The sequence below is a fragment of the Oreochromis aureus genome, linkage group 3, assembly GCF_013358895.1.
Source record: "Oreochromis aureus strain Israel breed Guangdong linkage group 3, ZZ_aureus, whole genome shotgun sequence".
Classification (NCBI taxonomy): Eukaryota; Metazoa; Chordata; class Actinopteri; order Cichliformes; family Cichlidae; genus Oreochromis; species Oreochromis aureus.
The window spans coordinates 73,632,571-73,650,051 of record NC_052944.1 but is presented as its reverse complement, the minus strand read 5'-3'; the positions used below and the strand labels follow the sequence as shown (position 1 = coordinate 73,650,051).

The following is a 17,481-nucleotide window of genomic DNA, read 5'->3' as shown; positions in this document are numbered from 1 at the left end:
GAGTATGCATAGTAGTAGTACGGCTAACAAGCAGCCATTATAATTTGTAAGACAATGAGAATAGGACATACCAACAACTGACAATGACTAATTAATATTGTGCTGAACACAATCCAAAAGATTCAGTAAGCTACATCAGTGTCTACTGTTTACTATCATAGCCAAGTAGCTAACAAACATAAACAGAAGTTTTCACTATCCCTACTAATTAATGTTATCTTGTTGTATCTCTGTTGTGGTCAGTGCTATCCTCTATGCTGTTGCATGCTGGGGCAGCAGGTTGAGGGTCACAGATGCCAACAGACTAAATAAACTGATCCACAAGGCCAGTAATGTTGTGGGGATGGAGCTGGACTCCGTTAGGGTGGTGTCTGAGAGGCAGATGTTGTCCAAGATAAGGACAATCATGGATAATACCTCCCACCCACTCCATGACGTACTGGCCAGTCACAGGAGCACGTTCAGTGAGTGACTGAGATTACCACAAAGCACCACTGACCGACACAGGAAATCATTCATGGCTGTGGCCATCTCCCTGTACAACTACTCCTTCTAACACACTGTAAAAACTGCAATAGTTACACCCTTTATGCACACACTCTTTTCGACTTTAAATGTGTAAAATCACTAACATATTGTATTTTTTATATAGCTTAGTCTGTCAGTCTGTCAACTCCATGCCTGGAGTTGCCTACCCCTGCTTTAAATCATTAACCCCCCTCCAGGGGCAAGGGTACCCAGACCCGGTTCTTAGAGTGCGCTTGGGGAGAGTGATTGTGTGTACAGTGTCTCTTTATGTCTGTCTCCACGTTGGTTGAGTGTGGAATAATTGCCTATGAGAGCATGAGGGTGGGAATGGATGTTTGTATCTGTGTGTGCCTGTATGTCTGTGTCTATATGTCAGGTTGGGTATCAGACGCCACCTCTCTGGGGACATCTCAGGCCCTCCAAGGTTTGGAGGCCTATCTCCCCCCACCACTTCCCCTGCCGGTGGTGGACGCCCTCAGACGTCGGTGCGTTGGTGGTTCTCTGTGTCCGGGGGTGGGCGCCCAGGTACACACCGGCTCACTCCTTGGCGGCTGCTTATCGGGGCATGGAGCCTGGGGCTCGCTCGGGCCACTTCGGAGGTGGGGTGCCCTCAGCCTCTCGGCCCGGGCTCGGTCACTCAGGCACAGCTGGCTGCCGGGCGGAGCTCACAGGCACGTCACTGCAACCCCCTGGCTTCTGCTCATGCTGCTGAGTGACCCCTCATCTGGGACTCTCCTCAGCTCTTTCTGGGATAGTGGTGCAGCTGCCCCTCTGTTGGTCTTCCTTGGTCTCTTGTGTTCTGGGGGCCTCTGGATGTCTAGAGTTTTGATCTCCTCCATACCTGCTTCATGCCCTGGAGGACGGGGCAGTGGCCCCCCACACCCTCTAGCAGATCATTACATGAAGGAACCTTTAAAAAAACAACAACAAACAAACAAACAAACAAACAAACAAACAAAAAAAACAAGCGCGTCCATGCTCACAGGTGTACACACAGGTGATCACACACACAAACTACACCCTTTTTGGCTCCTACCTCAAAGCACACTGTGCGCTGTCGATCTTACGTGCTGCACAATAATGTTTAATATTTAGTATTTACTGTCATATTCCCATAGATCATTGTGATGTTGTTTATTACTCTCGTTTTCTTCTGCTTGCTTTCTTTTCTTTCTCAACAGGTGATCCAGATGATCGATATATGTATTTTTTGTCTGCTTATTCTGTTGGTTTTGGTTTTTTTGCCCTTTTCCCTGTCCCTCTTCCCCGCTGTTTTTCTTTCCCTCTTTCTTTCTCCCCTTTCTTTCCACCAGTCAAGTCTGTCCCGTATTCAGCAAGTGAAAATAAAATGAACAATAAAAGGTGAATCAAATAGACCATTACGGCAAGGCTGGGATGGTCAATTTGGTAAAGTAAATCCGTTGGGCATCTTTCTTTGCCTTTAGACAATAATTCTGATGGCAAAAGAACCAAACGGGACAGGTTAAAAAAAAAAAAAAAAAAAATATATATTTTCTGCAGGTACAAAGGGAGCAGGTCCCCATCACCTACTACACAAACCTCTTCATCTCCAATCTGATCCAGTTCAGCATGATGATCATCATTCTGATCGTCCAAGAAAACCATGAACTAACCATCTATCATAGCATTTCTATTTGCATTTTTTCCTGTGCCGTGATTGCTAATCTTGACTTCAGGATGTGCATTGCTACTGAAAGGTGTTTGGTCATCACCCGTCCACAGTGGAGCGGCATCAGACAAACTAAAGGTTCTGTGCTGCTCTGTGTTCTGGTCTGGATCCTGTCTATTATCACTGTACCTCTTGCTGTATTCTTCTATGTGATTATACTCCCTGTGCTTAAAAAAAAAAAAAAAAAAAAAAAAAAATCATCAAACTGTAAATTGTAAATTTCAAATTGTTATTTATCCCTTTACCCCGAGTCCTAAGGTGTATATTTATTTTCTTACTCTTTTTATATTTATTGTTCGTTTATTTGCACTGCTGTAACTGGAGCCTCGTCGTCTCGTCTCTCTATAAACTGTACTGTATGTAGCGGAGATGACAATAAAGTTTACTTTGACTTCAGCACAACAGCAAGCAGGCGCACCGAGGGCTCTCGCGCTCACTTTTCACGTATAGAATTTCTTAAAAACATCGGTGCAAATTATAAGTCTGTATCATGATGTCTGGTGTTTTTGTGTTTGTTGGTTTGTTTTTATCTTGTTTTATTTTGCGAGTTGGTCATTAGATGCCGCTTCAGCCAGCCAGAGAATCCCCAGGGAAAGCACGCACACCTCGCAAACGGAGGGCGCCCTTACTCCCAGCAAATGGGCGAAAGAAAACCGGTCAATGCCTATGCCATTCCCAAAATGCGCTGGCATGATGTTGGGGCAGCATGAGTACGACCAATTTTTTTATGCCTATGCCCGTGATGCCGCCCCCACCACGATGCCGCCCTGGGCAACCGCCAATGTCGCCCATATCAAAAAGCGCTACTGCCTATATTTACGTGCATTTTGCGGGCAACAAGTCAGGTTTTAACAGGAAACAATTACACTGTAAGTACTTTCTGAGGTGTGGGCTGTATTACGGAGTGACTTAATCTTGCTTAACTTCCAGGTATTTTATAGGGAAAGCGAGGAAATTTTTACTGGAAATACCGTAGCAGCCTAAGTAATAACAAAGTGAGTACTGCTTAAATATTTTCTGCATGTAAGAAGTGCCACCTGGCAGTTTGTTGCTCTCTGCCAGGTGATTGGCTGAAGAGCTTTCAAAAGGTATTGGGTGTGTGGGGTGAAGTCACCGCTCTTCTGTGGAAAAAAACAGGCGATTAATTCACTCGGATGCGAGTGGGTGTATTGTCGTGTGACCACGGGTTTTAATAGAAGAATTGATCAAATCCTAGATCGACTGCGCGCAGGGAAACTGATCAATATTCTTGCTGTCTCTGCTGTCCTTTTTCGTTCTTTTGATTGATTTGTAATTTTGTTTTGGTTAGTCCGTCCAGCCGTAAAGGCGGTTATTGATTGGGAGTGAATTGTGTAAGGGCGGACTAACCTCCCTTTTTTTTGTTTGTTTTTTTTTGTTTAATTGTTTGTGCCACTTCCCTTTATCTCCCAGATCGCAGGTCATGCATAGCGCTGATTCCCAGCTGTGCTGAGACCCGAATTGTTTGCAGTGTGTGCCAGATGTAAATCAATTGCAGTGTCGCTAAACGGGGTGTGACGGTTTGCAGTGTTGTTATTTTTGCACCGTTTGTGTGGTAAGTCTCATGTGCAGCTGGGATATCAGCAGGATGTGTTGTAAGTCCTGTCTGGAAATAACTGGGAAATTGTATGTTTAATTAATGTAATAAATAAATTATCAATTTATTTTCTTGCCCCCTTTTACTCGTACCTTGTCCTCGGTTACATGTGTAACAGAGTTAGAAAGTAGCTTAATGAATTTCCTCAAAATTGATGTGCTTTGTGAATAGTTGGAGCCACCTGGTGGACAAATACAGCAACTGCAACTGTTAAGGTTCCAAATTGCTGCACAGCACATGCACTGTAAAAAAAAATCCTAATATAAAAGTTTTTTACTGTGTATTTTACAGTTTTGTTCTGTTCTTCTAGAACAGTGGTTCTTAACCTGGGTTCGATTGAACCCTAGGGGTTCGGTGAGCCAGTCTCAGGGGTTCGGCAGAGCCTCCGCCGTGACATGCACGGCTCATTTTGTGCACCAGTAAAAAACATATCTATGTCTTGAATTTGAAAAAAAATCATATTTTATTTTTCACTAAAGAGGGGTTCAGTGAATGTGCATATGAAACTGGTGGGGTTCGGTACCTCCAACAAGGTTAAGAACCACTGTTCTAGAATATCATTAAATTTACATAAATAGTCTGTGATTTCACATTTCAAATGTAAATTAACGTAAAATCACTGTAATGTAATAAAACATAATTTTCTTGTTTTTTAAATGTTAAAATACATTCACAAATGTATCATGATTTCACAAATATGTGTCCGTTATTTGAAAGATTGAACTGTTAAATTCAAATGTAATGCTATGGAAAAACATATAAAATGATTCTCATAAACTTTTTTAACATCAAATAATTATTACTATTATTGCTATTTAGGGCGATCGTGCTCAAGAGTTGGCAGTTCGCCTTGTAATCAGAAGGTTGCCGGTTCGAGCCCCGGCTCGGACACTCTCGGTTGTTGTGTTCTTGGTCAAGACACTTCACCTACTGCATTCACCAAGGCATTTTGATGCATGGGTAGTAACTTTATTCACGAGTAGCATTTTTAGTTAGCATGCTAAGCTAATACTCGTTAGCTAGTCGGGTGCTTTTTGACTTGCACTCAGCTCTAATGTTTCTCTGTGAGATTGTAATTGTTCTAATTCTTGTTAACAGAACTGAATGTTGCAGTTGCTTTTCACACTGTTGACGACGACTGTGTGCTGTTTTCTTTGTACCAGGTAGGCGCTGTTAAGTATAAGTTTTAGTTGATGCTGTTGTATAGGAAAAAATGATGAACAATGATGATTGTTTTATAATAGAAAAGCTGTTTTTATATGTTATTGTTGTTGTTGGTTAGGAAAAAGGAGATATAATGTCTCTCATCTCTCAGTTACCACAAAGAGAAAAATAAATAAAGAATATTGCCACAATATAATCACAGGCTTGGTTTCAGCTAGAACTTTTAAAGAAAGACTTTGTTGATGTTGTGTTGTATAAACATATCTTAGTCATTTGTTAAGTGTTATGTTTGGGGAACAGGGCTCGCAAAATCGCTAGCCCTGACGTCCCAGGGCTAGCGATTTTTCCAGCCGGGCTACCAAAATCTATCTATTAACGTAAAATCACTGTAATGTAATAAAACATAATTTTCTTGTTTTTTAAATGTATTTGTCTGTACAAATACATTCCTTCCTATGATAGCCCTGCCCGTCGGGCTATCATAGGAAGGAAAAATATGTGTCAATGCTTTTGCATTCTTTCGCAAACGTAGCTGGGTAATTATGTCATTGGCATCGATGAGCCACTGTCAATATACGACATATTGAAGTTGCGTTTGAATTAGCGCTTGTTTTTTGCTTTCACTTTCACTTTGCGATCGCGTGAACGGTGTGTAGAGAGCGGCAGTACTGATTGGTGAGTGACAGATTAATTGCGCACCAATTCCTCTGGCATCGTCTTATCAATCGTTGGGTTACTATTCAAACATGACAATTGAAATCTCCTGCAGCAAGCTTAAACATGTCATAGAGGTTGATTGCACAGAGAATCGCTGACCATTATGTAAGTACATGTGTAAAAGCAGATGGATTTACGCCAGTATTTTAGTTCTGCAGAGTCAAATAAGACAGGTCAGGGTGAAGAAGGGACAGCCAAAGAAAAGCCTACCACAAAACGGAAAAGTTATGACAAATCAGACTATGAGGCAAAAAGAAAGTGCAGCTTTTTTGGTTTCATGAACAAAAGAATTTCTGTGGTTGGAATATGGTAAGCTAAATAACATAATGTTTTGCCGGGTGTGTCGTGAGTTTCCCGCGATTTCTGAGTTGACAAGTGCCTTTGTTACTGGGACCAGTAATTTTAAGAAAGACCCGATCAGAACCCATTAGAAATGCAAGAAATGCATCATTGCTCAGTCTGCAATATCTTTCCCAGAACAAACACCAATTGCAAAAAACATACTAAAAATAAACCAAGCACAACAAGAAGTCCTGAAAAAGCTGTTTAGAACAGCGTACTATGTTGCAAAGAGTGAACTACCACTGGCAAAATTTAGCAGTCTTTGCAAACTTCAAAAAGCAAATGTCCTAGATCTTGGTTCCACTTACCTCTTACCCGTGATTTCAGTGGAAATTTCAAATTCAGGATCTGACACAGACTGATTCATGTTCTACACAGTTCTTACAAGTTCATAGAAATTTCTGTTCAATTAGAACCAAATATTTGAGTTGATGATTGTAATTTTTATACAGTTGTTGTAATTTGTGTTTTAACTATTTTTTGATTGGTGTTTTGTTTCCTTTACAATATTATACATTAAAGTATAATATTGTAAAGGAAACAAAGCATCAATCAAAAAATTGTCCTCTTTTTTTTTAATTCGGGCTACTTAAATTTATTTTGGGCTACCAAAAACTGAAGAGTGCCTGGCCGAAGGGCTACCGGGGATTTTGAAATTTTGCGAGCCCTGGGGATAAAAAAGGAAAATACTCCCAAGCTGGTGAACTGAATGTTGCAGTTGCTTTTCACACTGTTGATGACGACTGTGTGCTGTTTTCTTTGTACCAGTTGCCAGAATAAAGAGGGAGCCCAGAGAAAGGGCAAGTCCAGCGTCGCAGTGCCGTCCTTTCTACATCGGCATATCACACCACTTGCACCATAGACTCACAGAACAGCAACAGCTACACATGAATAATCAAGGTTTCACTATTCACCTGTCTCTATATATTTATTATTTATACATTAACACATACAATCAAAAAAGCACCATAAAGCAATTCCATAACTCTTAAAAAAATTAGCTTTAACAATCCATTCCGCCACTCCTCTCAAGTGTCCACTGAAGAACAAAGAGGACAGCGGCAGTCACTTTCTTTTATTTATCCGAAGTTTTTTCATAAACGACAGTGTGAAAAGTTATCCCGATGGGCAGAGCTCCTAACTTTGCCCGCCGCTGTTCTGTGTGTGACACGTGTGGCTGGTGTCTCGCCGTCCAACGAGATAGGACACTCTCCTGTCACCTCTTTATTCTCTGCCAATGGTGTTCTTTAGCTTGAAGGTGACGCTCCAGCCTGTGTGTAAAAAAACAAACAAAAAAAAAAAAAGTCACATGTCATGTGGTCAGTGACATCCGAAGCTTCATTTAGAACCTAACTGCTTCCTTACCTGATTCAATGGTTTATAAGGAAGTGAATTATTCGTGGGAACTGTGGAGAGTTTTGATGGTGAGAGAGTCTTAACAAAACAAAAATCTGCTTTTCATAATATAAATATCATTAAATAACTTTAGAAAGACTTCTATTTGACTCTATTTAATATAATAATAATATATTTTATTTTAAAAATAATATTAAAATGTTATTCTACAAATTGTGCAGCAATTTCATTTGTTTATTCTTTTTAGGTGATAGTCTGTGGGACCCAGGAAGACCGTATACATGCATCTCTACCAGCTTGCAGTTCATGTGCACTCCAGCCTCTTCTGTTCCATGTGAGACGTTACAGCCCTGAGCAGCACTGATAATCCTATATACAAAGTCTGGGTTAGTTTGAAACAGATATTTGTGTCCACTGTTGTTTTATATTCTGCACCCTCCATTTGGCTTAGCTTCAGTTAACCACACACCACAAACATACAGTCCAGCAAACAGTGAACAACACTCAGTAAATACATGTGTTAAACACACATGATTATTGTGCTCATCAAATTGGAGGCAAAGGAAACAAATGTGTTAGTAAACAATTTATTTTATTTAATCGTCACTCTTACATTGCATAATTCATACCACAGACATGTTTTAAAAATGGCCTCTGTCACTTTCCTAATTCAGATAAAACTGAGGTTATTGTACTCGGCCCTGAAAATCTTAGAAATATGGTATCTAAGCAGATTCTTACTCTGGATGGCATTACCTTGGCCTCCAGTAATGCTGTGAGGAACCTTGGAGTCATTTTTGACCAGGACATGTCCTTCAACGCACATATTAAAGAAATATGTAAGACTGTTTTCTTCCATTTGTGCAACATCTCTAAAATTAGAAATATCCTGTCTCAGAGTGACGCTGAAAAACTAGTTCATGCCTTCATTACTTCCAGGCTGGACTACTGTAATTCATTATTATCAGGATGTCCTAAAAACTCACTGAAAAGTCTTCAGCTAATCCAAAATGCTGCAGCAAGAGTCCTGACAGGGACTAGAAAGAGAGAGCATATTTCTCCTGTTTTGGCTTCCCTTCATTGGCTTCCAGTTAAATCCAGAATTGAATTCAAAATCCTGCTCCTCACATACAAGGTCTTAAATAATCAGGCCCCATCTTATCTTAATGACCTTGTAGTACCATATCACCCTATTAGAGCACTTCGCTCTCGCTCTGCAGGCTTACTTGTTGTTCCTAGAGTATTTAAAAGTAGAATGGGAGGCAGAGCCTTCAGTTTTCAGGCCCCTCTTCTGTGGAACCAGCTTCCAGTTTGGATTCAGGAGACAGACACTATCTCTACTTTCAAGATTAGGCTTAAAACTTTCCTTTTGCTAAAGCATATAGTTAGGGCTGGACCAGGTGACCCTGAATCCTCCCTTAGTTATGCTGCAATAGACGTAGGCTGCGGGGATTCCCATGATGCATTGAGTTTTTCCTTTCCAGTCACCTTTCTCACTCACTATGTGTTAATAGACCTCTCTGCATCGAATCATATCTGTTATTAATCTCTGTCTCTCTTCCACAGCATGTCTTTATCCTGTTTTCCTTCTTTCACCCCAACCGGTCGCAGCAGATGGCCCCGCCCCTCCCTGAGCCTGGTTCTGCCGGAGGTTTCTTCCTGTCACTGTCGCCAATTGCTCTGGGGTCATATGGTTGTTGGGTTTTTCTCTGTTCTGTTGTCAACTCCTTACAATATAAAGTAAGGAGTCACTCCCCACAGACTTGCATATTTAAAAAAAATAAATAAAAAAGATCCAAGTTCAGTTCATGTTATGAACAGAGAAATCCAAGGAAAGCAATGAAATACACTGTCTTATCTTTTTACTGCAACAAGAACTTTAAGTGTCAACAATAGATGAAAAAAAAAATATATAGTTAAACATACCGAAATCAGTGATCTCCACTGCGCAAATATCTTCACACTATAAAAATATGATGACAACAAAACATTAACTTTGCTTCATCTGATTGGTTGTTGATGATTGGATATATTGACAGTGGTGTACTGTCATAATGACATGAGTGATTCTCCATCTTTATAGATCTCTGAAAACCTCAAACAGTCTTCTGATCATCAGGATGGAAAAATGTAAAATAAAATTCACACAAGTGATTAAAAAAAGTAAAGATAAATAAATAAATAATGAGTTAAGTCTTTGGCAGTATGATGATGGTACAGCCACAGACAAAAACTGGTCTGTATTTCCATGTCAGCTGTTTTATGTACAGACACCACGCACAAATCACTACTGCACTAAAGATTGATTGATATAATTATTAATGGGGTTAATAATGAGATATAAGCAATGTTTATTTAAATCTTTTAATTTCTGACACTTTTGGATAACTAAACATACCCCGGGTCAAACTGACCCAGGAACATCTTTGCTGTACCTTAAAAATGATTTTCTTCTTTAGTTTTTCTCACACTGAGGTGACAGCAGAGACAGAAATATGCCAGCAAGACATTTTTAAAACTAGGAGGACAAATGAGAAATGAAGTGCAAAAATAGTGGAACCATTAAATGTTCACTTCCTTGTACAATTGTAAGTGAAAACAAGAAGAGCAATTTATGGTTTTCAAATCAATACCAGGAAATACTGTGGAATCATCATTTGAAATCAAATAAACATAAATGGCAATGTTTTCAAGGGATTTTTAGACATCTAGAGTCAGACTGTGGTCAGAGGGAATACTGAGCCTGCAGCAGCACCCCCTGCTGGGATTGACAAGTGTAACAAAAAAGACACTGGTGACATCTGTGTGTTATAATGTCACCATGTGGCATATGTGGCAAAAACAAGTTGGAGCATATGACAGCATATTTTGATCTGCTTTCTAAATAACATTTGCTCTAAAAAGGCCTGAAAAGATCTGTGTTATCAGCCCTGTGGATGTGGAGAAGTGAGTCTAACTCGCCTTGTTAAGTCTTCACTTCAGAATAGTCTTAAAATCAAGATCAATAGTTTCACTTTCTAATTAATTATTGGATGCAGAACAGCTCTGTGTATGCAGGTGAAAGTGCTTCAGCAGTGAGTGTTTGTCACTGGTACAGATTGACTGTGTGTGTTGTGTGTCCGGCCATACAGTGACAAGAGAGAACAGCAACACACACAGCACTGTGGGTGTGGTGACAGAAAGCTCTGGAGCTTAGATGTTAAAAAGGGAAAATTCAAAAACACCACTGAGGGAATTTTGTCCAGGGAATATTTACCAACCAGCTAACAGTCATTCAGGCAGCAGAGCGAGAGAGAAGCTTTTATGTCTGTGTGTTAGTTTTTGCTAACACTTAATATTAGATTTGTATTGTTGATTGTCATATATGCTTAGAGTTTTATAATTAGTTGTAGATTGGTAGAGGTTTGATCCTTAGTAGTCTGTGGAGACTCTGTGTGCCTTCCAGAGCACTCTGGCATGCACACACAACTTAAGGTCAGGAGAGAGGTTATATCTGCTCTTACTGATTTATGGTATAGGAGGACACCTACTCTGTATCTGGTTAAGTATAAGAGCCTTTAGTTTAGATGGACTGCTAGACTCCTGGCACCAGCTTTGGGGTGTCTTCACAGGTTCACGCTCTGACCAAACACTAAGCACCAAGCACTAAACAAATTCACTTGACAAAAATAGCTCATCATTTCTATCCATAAAAGTTGAATTATACATGATATCATAATGTGCGGCCTAGCACCCACCTATCAATGGATTATAATGACCCATGGTTTTGCCTCATGACCTACAGCAGGAACAGGCCAAACCCTGCTGCAACATGGTCACGTGTGAATTAAAAATAAATACATGAGCATATAAATGCTGCAAACCCTTCTCTGCCCTTTTTCACACGTTAAACATTTTTCGTTGTTTCACTGAGTGTTTAACAGTCAGTCTTAGGTTTCCTGTGTTCGATTAGGTCCATGAACACTGTTACAAACAGAAAAATAAAGTGACATTTGATTCTTCTTGCTTGAGGATTTCATGTTTTTCTAAGTGTACTTGAAACTTTTTAGTTTCATTTCCATCTCTTGTTTTCATTAAACTCTGGTCTGATTTTATGTATATTTCCAAACTGAAGCAAAACATATTTATTCCAGAGTACAATGAATAATAAACACAGTCAGAAATAAAAAGTACTTTCTGCTTGAAGTCTGTAACTGCACTCATTAAAACGACTAAGTAAAGTTCAGTCATTCATTTAATTTAGAAAAGAAAGAAATTATCAGCATATTACATTTTGTAGACAGCTAAAAATGTAAAAAATATTTTAAGTTAACACTGATATCATGATATATGAAATATGTAGTCATGTGATGCTGTTTTCTCTTCATAACAGCACTTAAATTGTCCCATATTAGTTTAATATGGGACAATTTAAATTCCCTATTTTTGTTCCAGCATCTCTGAAATACACACACACACACACACACACACACACACACACACACACACACACACACACAGTGTGCATGCAACAACAATATGAGAAATAATCATTAGCATTGTTCCAGTTGCTGATCAGCACCATGGACAGCAACCACAATCAGAGTTCCTGAAGTCACCTAAATTTAAGTTGAACTTTGAACTCAGGCTAACACAAACGCAACACAGATGTAACCTCAGTGAAGAAACATGAAGACACCTGTAATGTCTGTGAGCATGGAACAAAAGAGAGAAGTCCATTATTCTCAGGCTCTCACAGACTGGACGGGTCACCGGATGAAGCTCACTCATTCACAGAAATCCTCACTCAAAAATCACTTTCAGTGGAGCAGCTTCTACATTTCAAGGAAAATATTCAATGCATGAATAAATAAATTCAGACTATGATTAAACAGACAGAACCATGACTTAAAAAATGTAATGGAAACCTGTTCAGCTCAAGCTGAATGAATCGTGCATGTGTGGAAATGTCTTGTGTCATTCATGTGTACTCGCTCTCTGCTAGTCCTGCAGCATTTGGCATCAGTCAGATATATAAATAAGCCCACTGAGTCACGTGATGAGGGGAGGAGCAGAAGGAGCAAAGAGTGCATGCCTGACATTTAACAAAATTACTTGTTATTTTTCATTGTTTAAGCATTAATAAAAATACATCGAGGTTTTAATTTGGTATTGGTCAGTGTAGATGTGAGTGTGGAGTCATGAGGGTGAAATAATCTAACCAACTGTAGTGTCAGGCGGCAGCAAGTGAAGAGGTTCTGAAGGATTTCTGACTCCATGTATTCAAGGTTATAGTGAGCTCCATATTTGTATTGTTGGCTGGGAGATTTTGTACACAGTTCATATTGTGGTTGGGAAAGATAAGTCCTCAGTAAAGGTGTTAAAATATGATGAAAATATCTTCACTGACCTAAACTGGTGTTGGTGGTACTCTGATTATGTCGAGATAAGTGCCCAAAACTGGATGGAGTGTTCATGTACAGTGTAATGTGTATGTGTGTAAAATAAACAAGCTGACCTGGATTAACACATTATTTTACTAATTTATTTGCTATGAGAAGATTTTAATTTTTATTTATGTATAAAGCTGATGACACAAAGAACCACACGAGGAAAAACAAGAACAACACATAAAAAAATACCGAAATTATAGAGGACATAAAACAATCTAATATGTTTATTACTGATATAGAAAATAACACATTCAAATACTAAATGTATTTCAATAAATACAACTATCTCTGTAACATGTGGATGTCCTCTGGTTTGAGGTGCTGGGGGGACCAGTTAGAGACCAGCAGCTGGACGTCAGTGGTTGGACTGGTGGACTACTTCAGTGAAGAGTAGATGCCGTCTGGCTCTGGTTTAAAGTCTGAATACAAACACACACAGTTCAAACAACAGGAAACATGATTACAAGCTTTGTAGTTCAGTCAAGACCCCCAACCTCCACCTCTCTGCATCACACACAGTCCCAGTTCAGAGCTGTGATCTGGAGTCAAGATGTGGTTTAGTTAGCCTAGCTTAGCTTAGAGTTAGCGATAAAGTTAAAGATAAAGAGCAGCTGTACCTGGGCCTCATTGTTGGCTCATAACTGACGTCTTCAGCTGGTTCACTCACTGCAGAATAAAACACATTTAAATTACTGAAGGTGATTTTTTTTTTTTAAATGCAGCTTCATGAAGAGATTATTTGAATAAACCACAGCAGCTTTTCTCAGTTTTCTCATCTTCACATCTCTGCTGTGAAACACAGAGTGACCACAAAGAACTTGGGGGTGTGTGATAAATAAGTCAGACGACCACAAAGCTGCCTTCTGCTTTTTAACACTTGACCACAGAGCAGAAAGCAAACATGTTCTCACAGCATGAACACTATTATTAGACAAACCACAACACTCTGCAGTGACACGTCTTATCAACTTCAGACTGCAGTTACACTAGATTCATCAACATCAATGTTCAACATGTCAGGATGTCACAGAAACTGTAAACTGTTATGTCTCAGGATCCCAGTACAGTTACTGAGATAGAATTTAAAATGTTGGAGACACAAATGTTAAAAACAGAAACAGGATGCTGGACGACTGCAGAGCTGTTAGCTTCAGTTAACCACAGACCACAAACACACAGTCCAGCTCACAGTGAACAACACTCAGTAAGTACAGAGGGAAACACACATGAGTACATCTGAATAATCAAACTGTATTCAAAGGAGACAAACTCATAAACTTTATATTTCAATGTGCCCTCAGTTTTTTAGATTCAATATTAACAATAATATAAATTAAATATAAATTTAATGTCCCTTTAAAAATACATCAAACATGTTAGCAGCCATCATGTTGTACCTTTTTACATAGTAACAAATGAGCTAAAACTTAACATGAGCCAAAGTCACATGTTTCCCCTTTCAGCTGTTGATTGGCTGTTTGAGAGCATGGGTGTGGACACTTGCTTTTACTAATTTATATTCAGAATTCATTTCTTTGGGTTCTCCAACTCCATTCCTCAAGTAATACTGTCATGTAGTCTTTAGCTGCATCACTACTCTTACACATCTGGTTCAAATGGTTGAATTAGCTGTTTAGCATGTCATCATCAAATGTCTGGTAACAAGCGAGGTCATCATTCGTAACAAAGATGCGTCTAAAAGCTGAAGGACAGCAGCTCTTGAGGACTGGAGTTGGAGACCCCTGCTCTAGGGGATCATAAGCAGGGGATTGAGATCCTTTTGCTCTTTGGCTTCACCTCCAGCTGAGGTAACAAAAAGGAAAAGGTGAACACTGCTAACATGATCCCAGAAAACCAGTTGAGCTGAAAACATCCCCAAATGATGAATGTGTGCTTTTAATTTTTGACTTTCAGTACATGAAAAAATATAGATAAACATAATGGAACCCCTGATCTACACTGCACAAATGTCCTCACAGTAGAAAAACATGAAGAAAACACAACACTACCTCTGCTTCATCTGATTCGCTGTTGATGATTCAATATTTTGATGTAACTGTACATGACATGAGTGATGATGTCATCTTCTCCAGTTTCTTCTTGATCTGCTGAAATTATTCAAAATTAACAATAATATAAATTAAATACCTAAAACAGCAATTGCATTTAATAAAGTTGTTACTGTGATCATAATGAATGTGAACTTTATTCTACTAAACAAACTCAAACATAAAAGATCAGGAAGTCTGAGTCTCACCTTCAGGTTTCCTGGGAACATATCGTCTCACCAGCAGAACCAGTAACACCAGTAGAACCACAACACAGACTGATCCAACAGATGACAACACAGTTATGACAGAGGAACCAGGAGGAGGTGTGGATGTAGGTGGAGGTGTGATGGTGTGTTTGTCTAAAATAAAGCAAACACAGTCATTAAGTTGTCGTCACATTGTGAATGTTGAAAGCTGCAGAAACACAGACAGGTGAGTGTGTCACCTGTGACAGTGATCCAGCTGGATGGAGACTCTCCATGACCGCTGATGTCACACTTGTAGAGGCCTTCATCAGACCTGGAAACATGCTGGATGGTCATGTGACCTGTAGGCTGCTTCCTGATGAGGGAGCCATCTTTATAGAAAGCAGCTGGGAGGTTGGAGGGAGTGGTCTTTGTTTTACAGAGCAGAGTGACGTCATCTCCCTCCATCACAGGGAGGACAGGACTCTGCAGGATCACTGATCCACCTCAACACAGAGACAAACTACAGCATTTCATCCATTTACACACAGCTTCATCAACACTAACTCCACACACTCAGCTTACCAGTGACTGTCAGGTTAACCATGTTACTGATGGGACCCTCTCTGGACTCACACCAGTAAACTCCACTGTCATATTGGTCAGTATAACTGATGTTACAGGAAGAACCAGCACCTTCTCCCCACACATCTCCACACTGAGTCCTCTGTTGTTTGCTTGTGTTTCTCCTCAGAGTCCATCCAGCAGAGCTGTCGTCCTCCTCACAGCTCAGAGACACAAAGACTCCTTGAAAGAACTGAGAGCTGCTGGGACTCACAGTCAGACGAGCTGTGAGGGTTGAAATCTGTTAGACTTTACATTGTGAAATATGAACCCAATCAGGTCATATCAGCGAGCATTTATAAGTTTTAAACTGTGACAGAAGAAGGTTACTGACCTTGGTTTGTTGTGCAGCTCAGCAGTGAGATCAGAACTAAAGAGAAATGACACTCAGGTTGATCTGAGGTGAACATAAAGAACAACTCCACACAAACAGCACTAACCACTGCATGTCTGTGCCAACTCTACCAGTCTACTTTTCTGAACAAACACAGTTTGGACTCTTGCAGGTTTTTTGGGAAACGCAGTTATTATGATTTTGTGCACTGTATGCACTTAGTATATACAAATATCCACTGCATTCAAATAACACAGTAAAGTCATGTGTCCACTGTGCAGCTGTGTTGATCTAATGAGTGAATGATTTGAGCTTTTCACTGCCTGCTGTGTTTCCTCGACTCCTGAGCAAAGATAAAGAGTCAGTTCAGACCTGCAGTTGGTCCTCGTGGTGTTTTGAACTTGAATTCAGCCTGATTTGTTTTTCATGTCTTCTCCTCCATCATCAGTTATCAGGAGAGCAGACAGTCAAAGTACAAGAATTCAAACAAACACAGAGATTCTACTTACAGAGCAGACACAGCACAGATGTTTCCTTCATCGTCCTTCTCACTCATTTGAGCTTTTTTCATTTCTCTCACTGACACCAAGTAAAGCCCGCCCTCTTCCTCTGAGCACCAGCTTTGCTATTGGTTCAAAGATCATGTAGGTGGATCGTAACTTACTTTGTATAAAGACGTGCACAATAAAATATCATTTTTAAAAACTACAGGGACACTACAGTCCCTTTACTCAAAAAAAGACCAGTGATATAATTATAAACAATGATGCCCATTATGCCTCATACACAAAAACGTAAGCAAGTGAATTTAAGATGATGGAACATTTTTCATTCCATTCCTTCATTTCATTTACATGGTCTATATATGGCCACTAGAGGGAGATGTTAGACATTACATGCTAACATGGATACAAACAGACCATCAATGATGCTTACAGGGTTAATGTTATTATCAATATTGAACATCTGCAATAGCTAATAAAATTGTTTTATTTTACTTGATTGTAAATAAATATTTTCTCACTTTAGATATGTTCATAGTATTAATGAAACAAACCTTGAAGACTCAATCAGAATCTGGAGGTCCTCACTCAATAAATCCACCAGAACAACATAAGGACTCGAGTCTGTTTCAACCGTGTCTGACATCTAGACTCCTCGGTTAAGCCTAAAACTATGGAAATTAATATGAATGTGCACACAAAATGGTTCAATTTCAGAATGACAACCACTGAGTACTGTTGGACATTTTGGTCCTGTCAGTAGTTGTTTCCTTGATCACACCTCAGATCCAAGCATGAACACATTCACTGGTTCAACATGTCCGAAAACATCTAATTATTCTTCCTTTTTATTTCTTCTGAAGGCCAGGGGAAAAAAGAGTAAACACTGAACCAAGAAAACATTGCATATGACTCATTAAATTGAAAGTCTGAGTGAGGC

General features: G+C 39.6%; 1 protein-coding gene and 1 long non-coding RNA gene across 3 annotated transcripts; both read right to left on the bottom strand.

Annotated features, from left to right (window-relative positions):
• Positions 1-12,983: 12,983 nt before the first annotated feature.
• Positions 12,984-15,135, bottom strand: LOC120437578. 2 transcript variants are annotated; one of them, XR_005611254.1, is made up of 4 exons: positions 15,102-15,135; positions 14,854-14,949; positions 13,462-13,510; positions 12,984-13,263 (listed from the first exon to the last, which is right to left on the bottom strand). It is a non-coding gene; the product is annotated as an uncharacterized LOC120437578 (long non-coding RNA). The 2 variants fall into 2 exon arrangements; XR_005611253.1 differs by having other exon boundaries at positions 14,854-14,952; positions 15,102-15,134.
• Positions 15,136-15,359: 224 nt separating this feature from the next.
• LOC120434275 (Fc receptor-like protein 5) lies at positions 15,360-17,187 on the bottom strand (the record flags this gene model as incomplete). Its single annotated transcript, XM_039602076.1, has 3 exons — positions 17,096-17,187; positions 15,666-15,904; positions 15,360-15,586 (listed from the first exon to the last, which is right to left on the bottom strand). Coding segments are annotated over exons 1-3 (558 nt in total), but the record flags the coding sequence as incomplete, so codon positions are not given.
• Between the last annotated feature and the right edge of the window lie 294 nt (positions 17,188-17,481).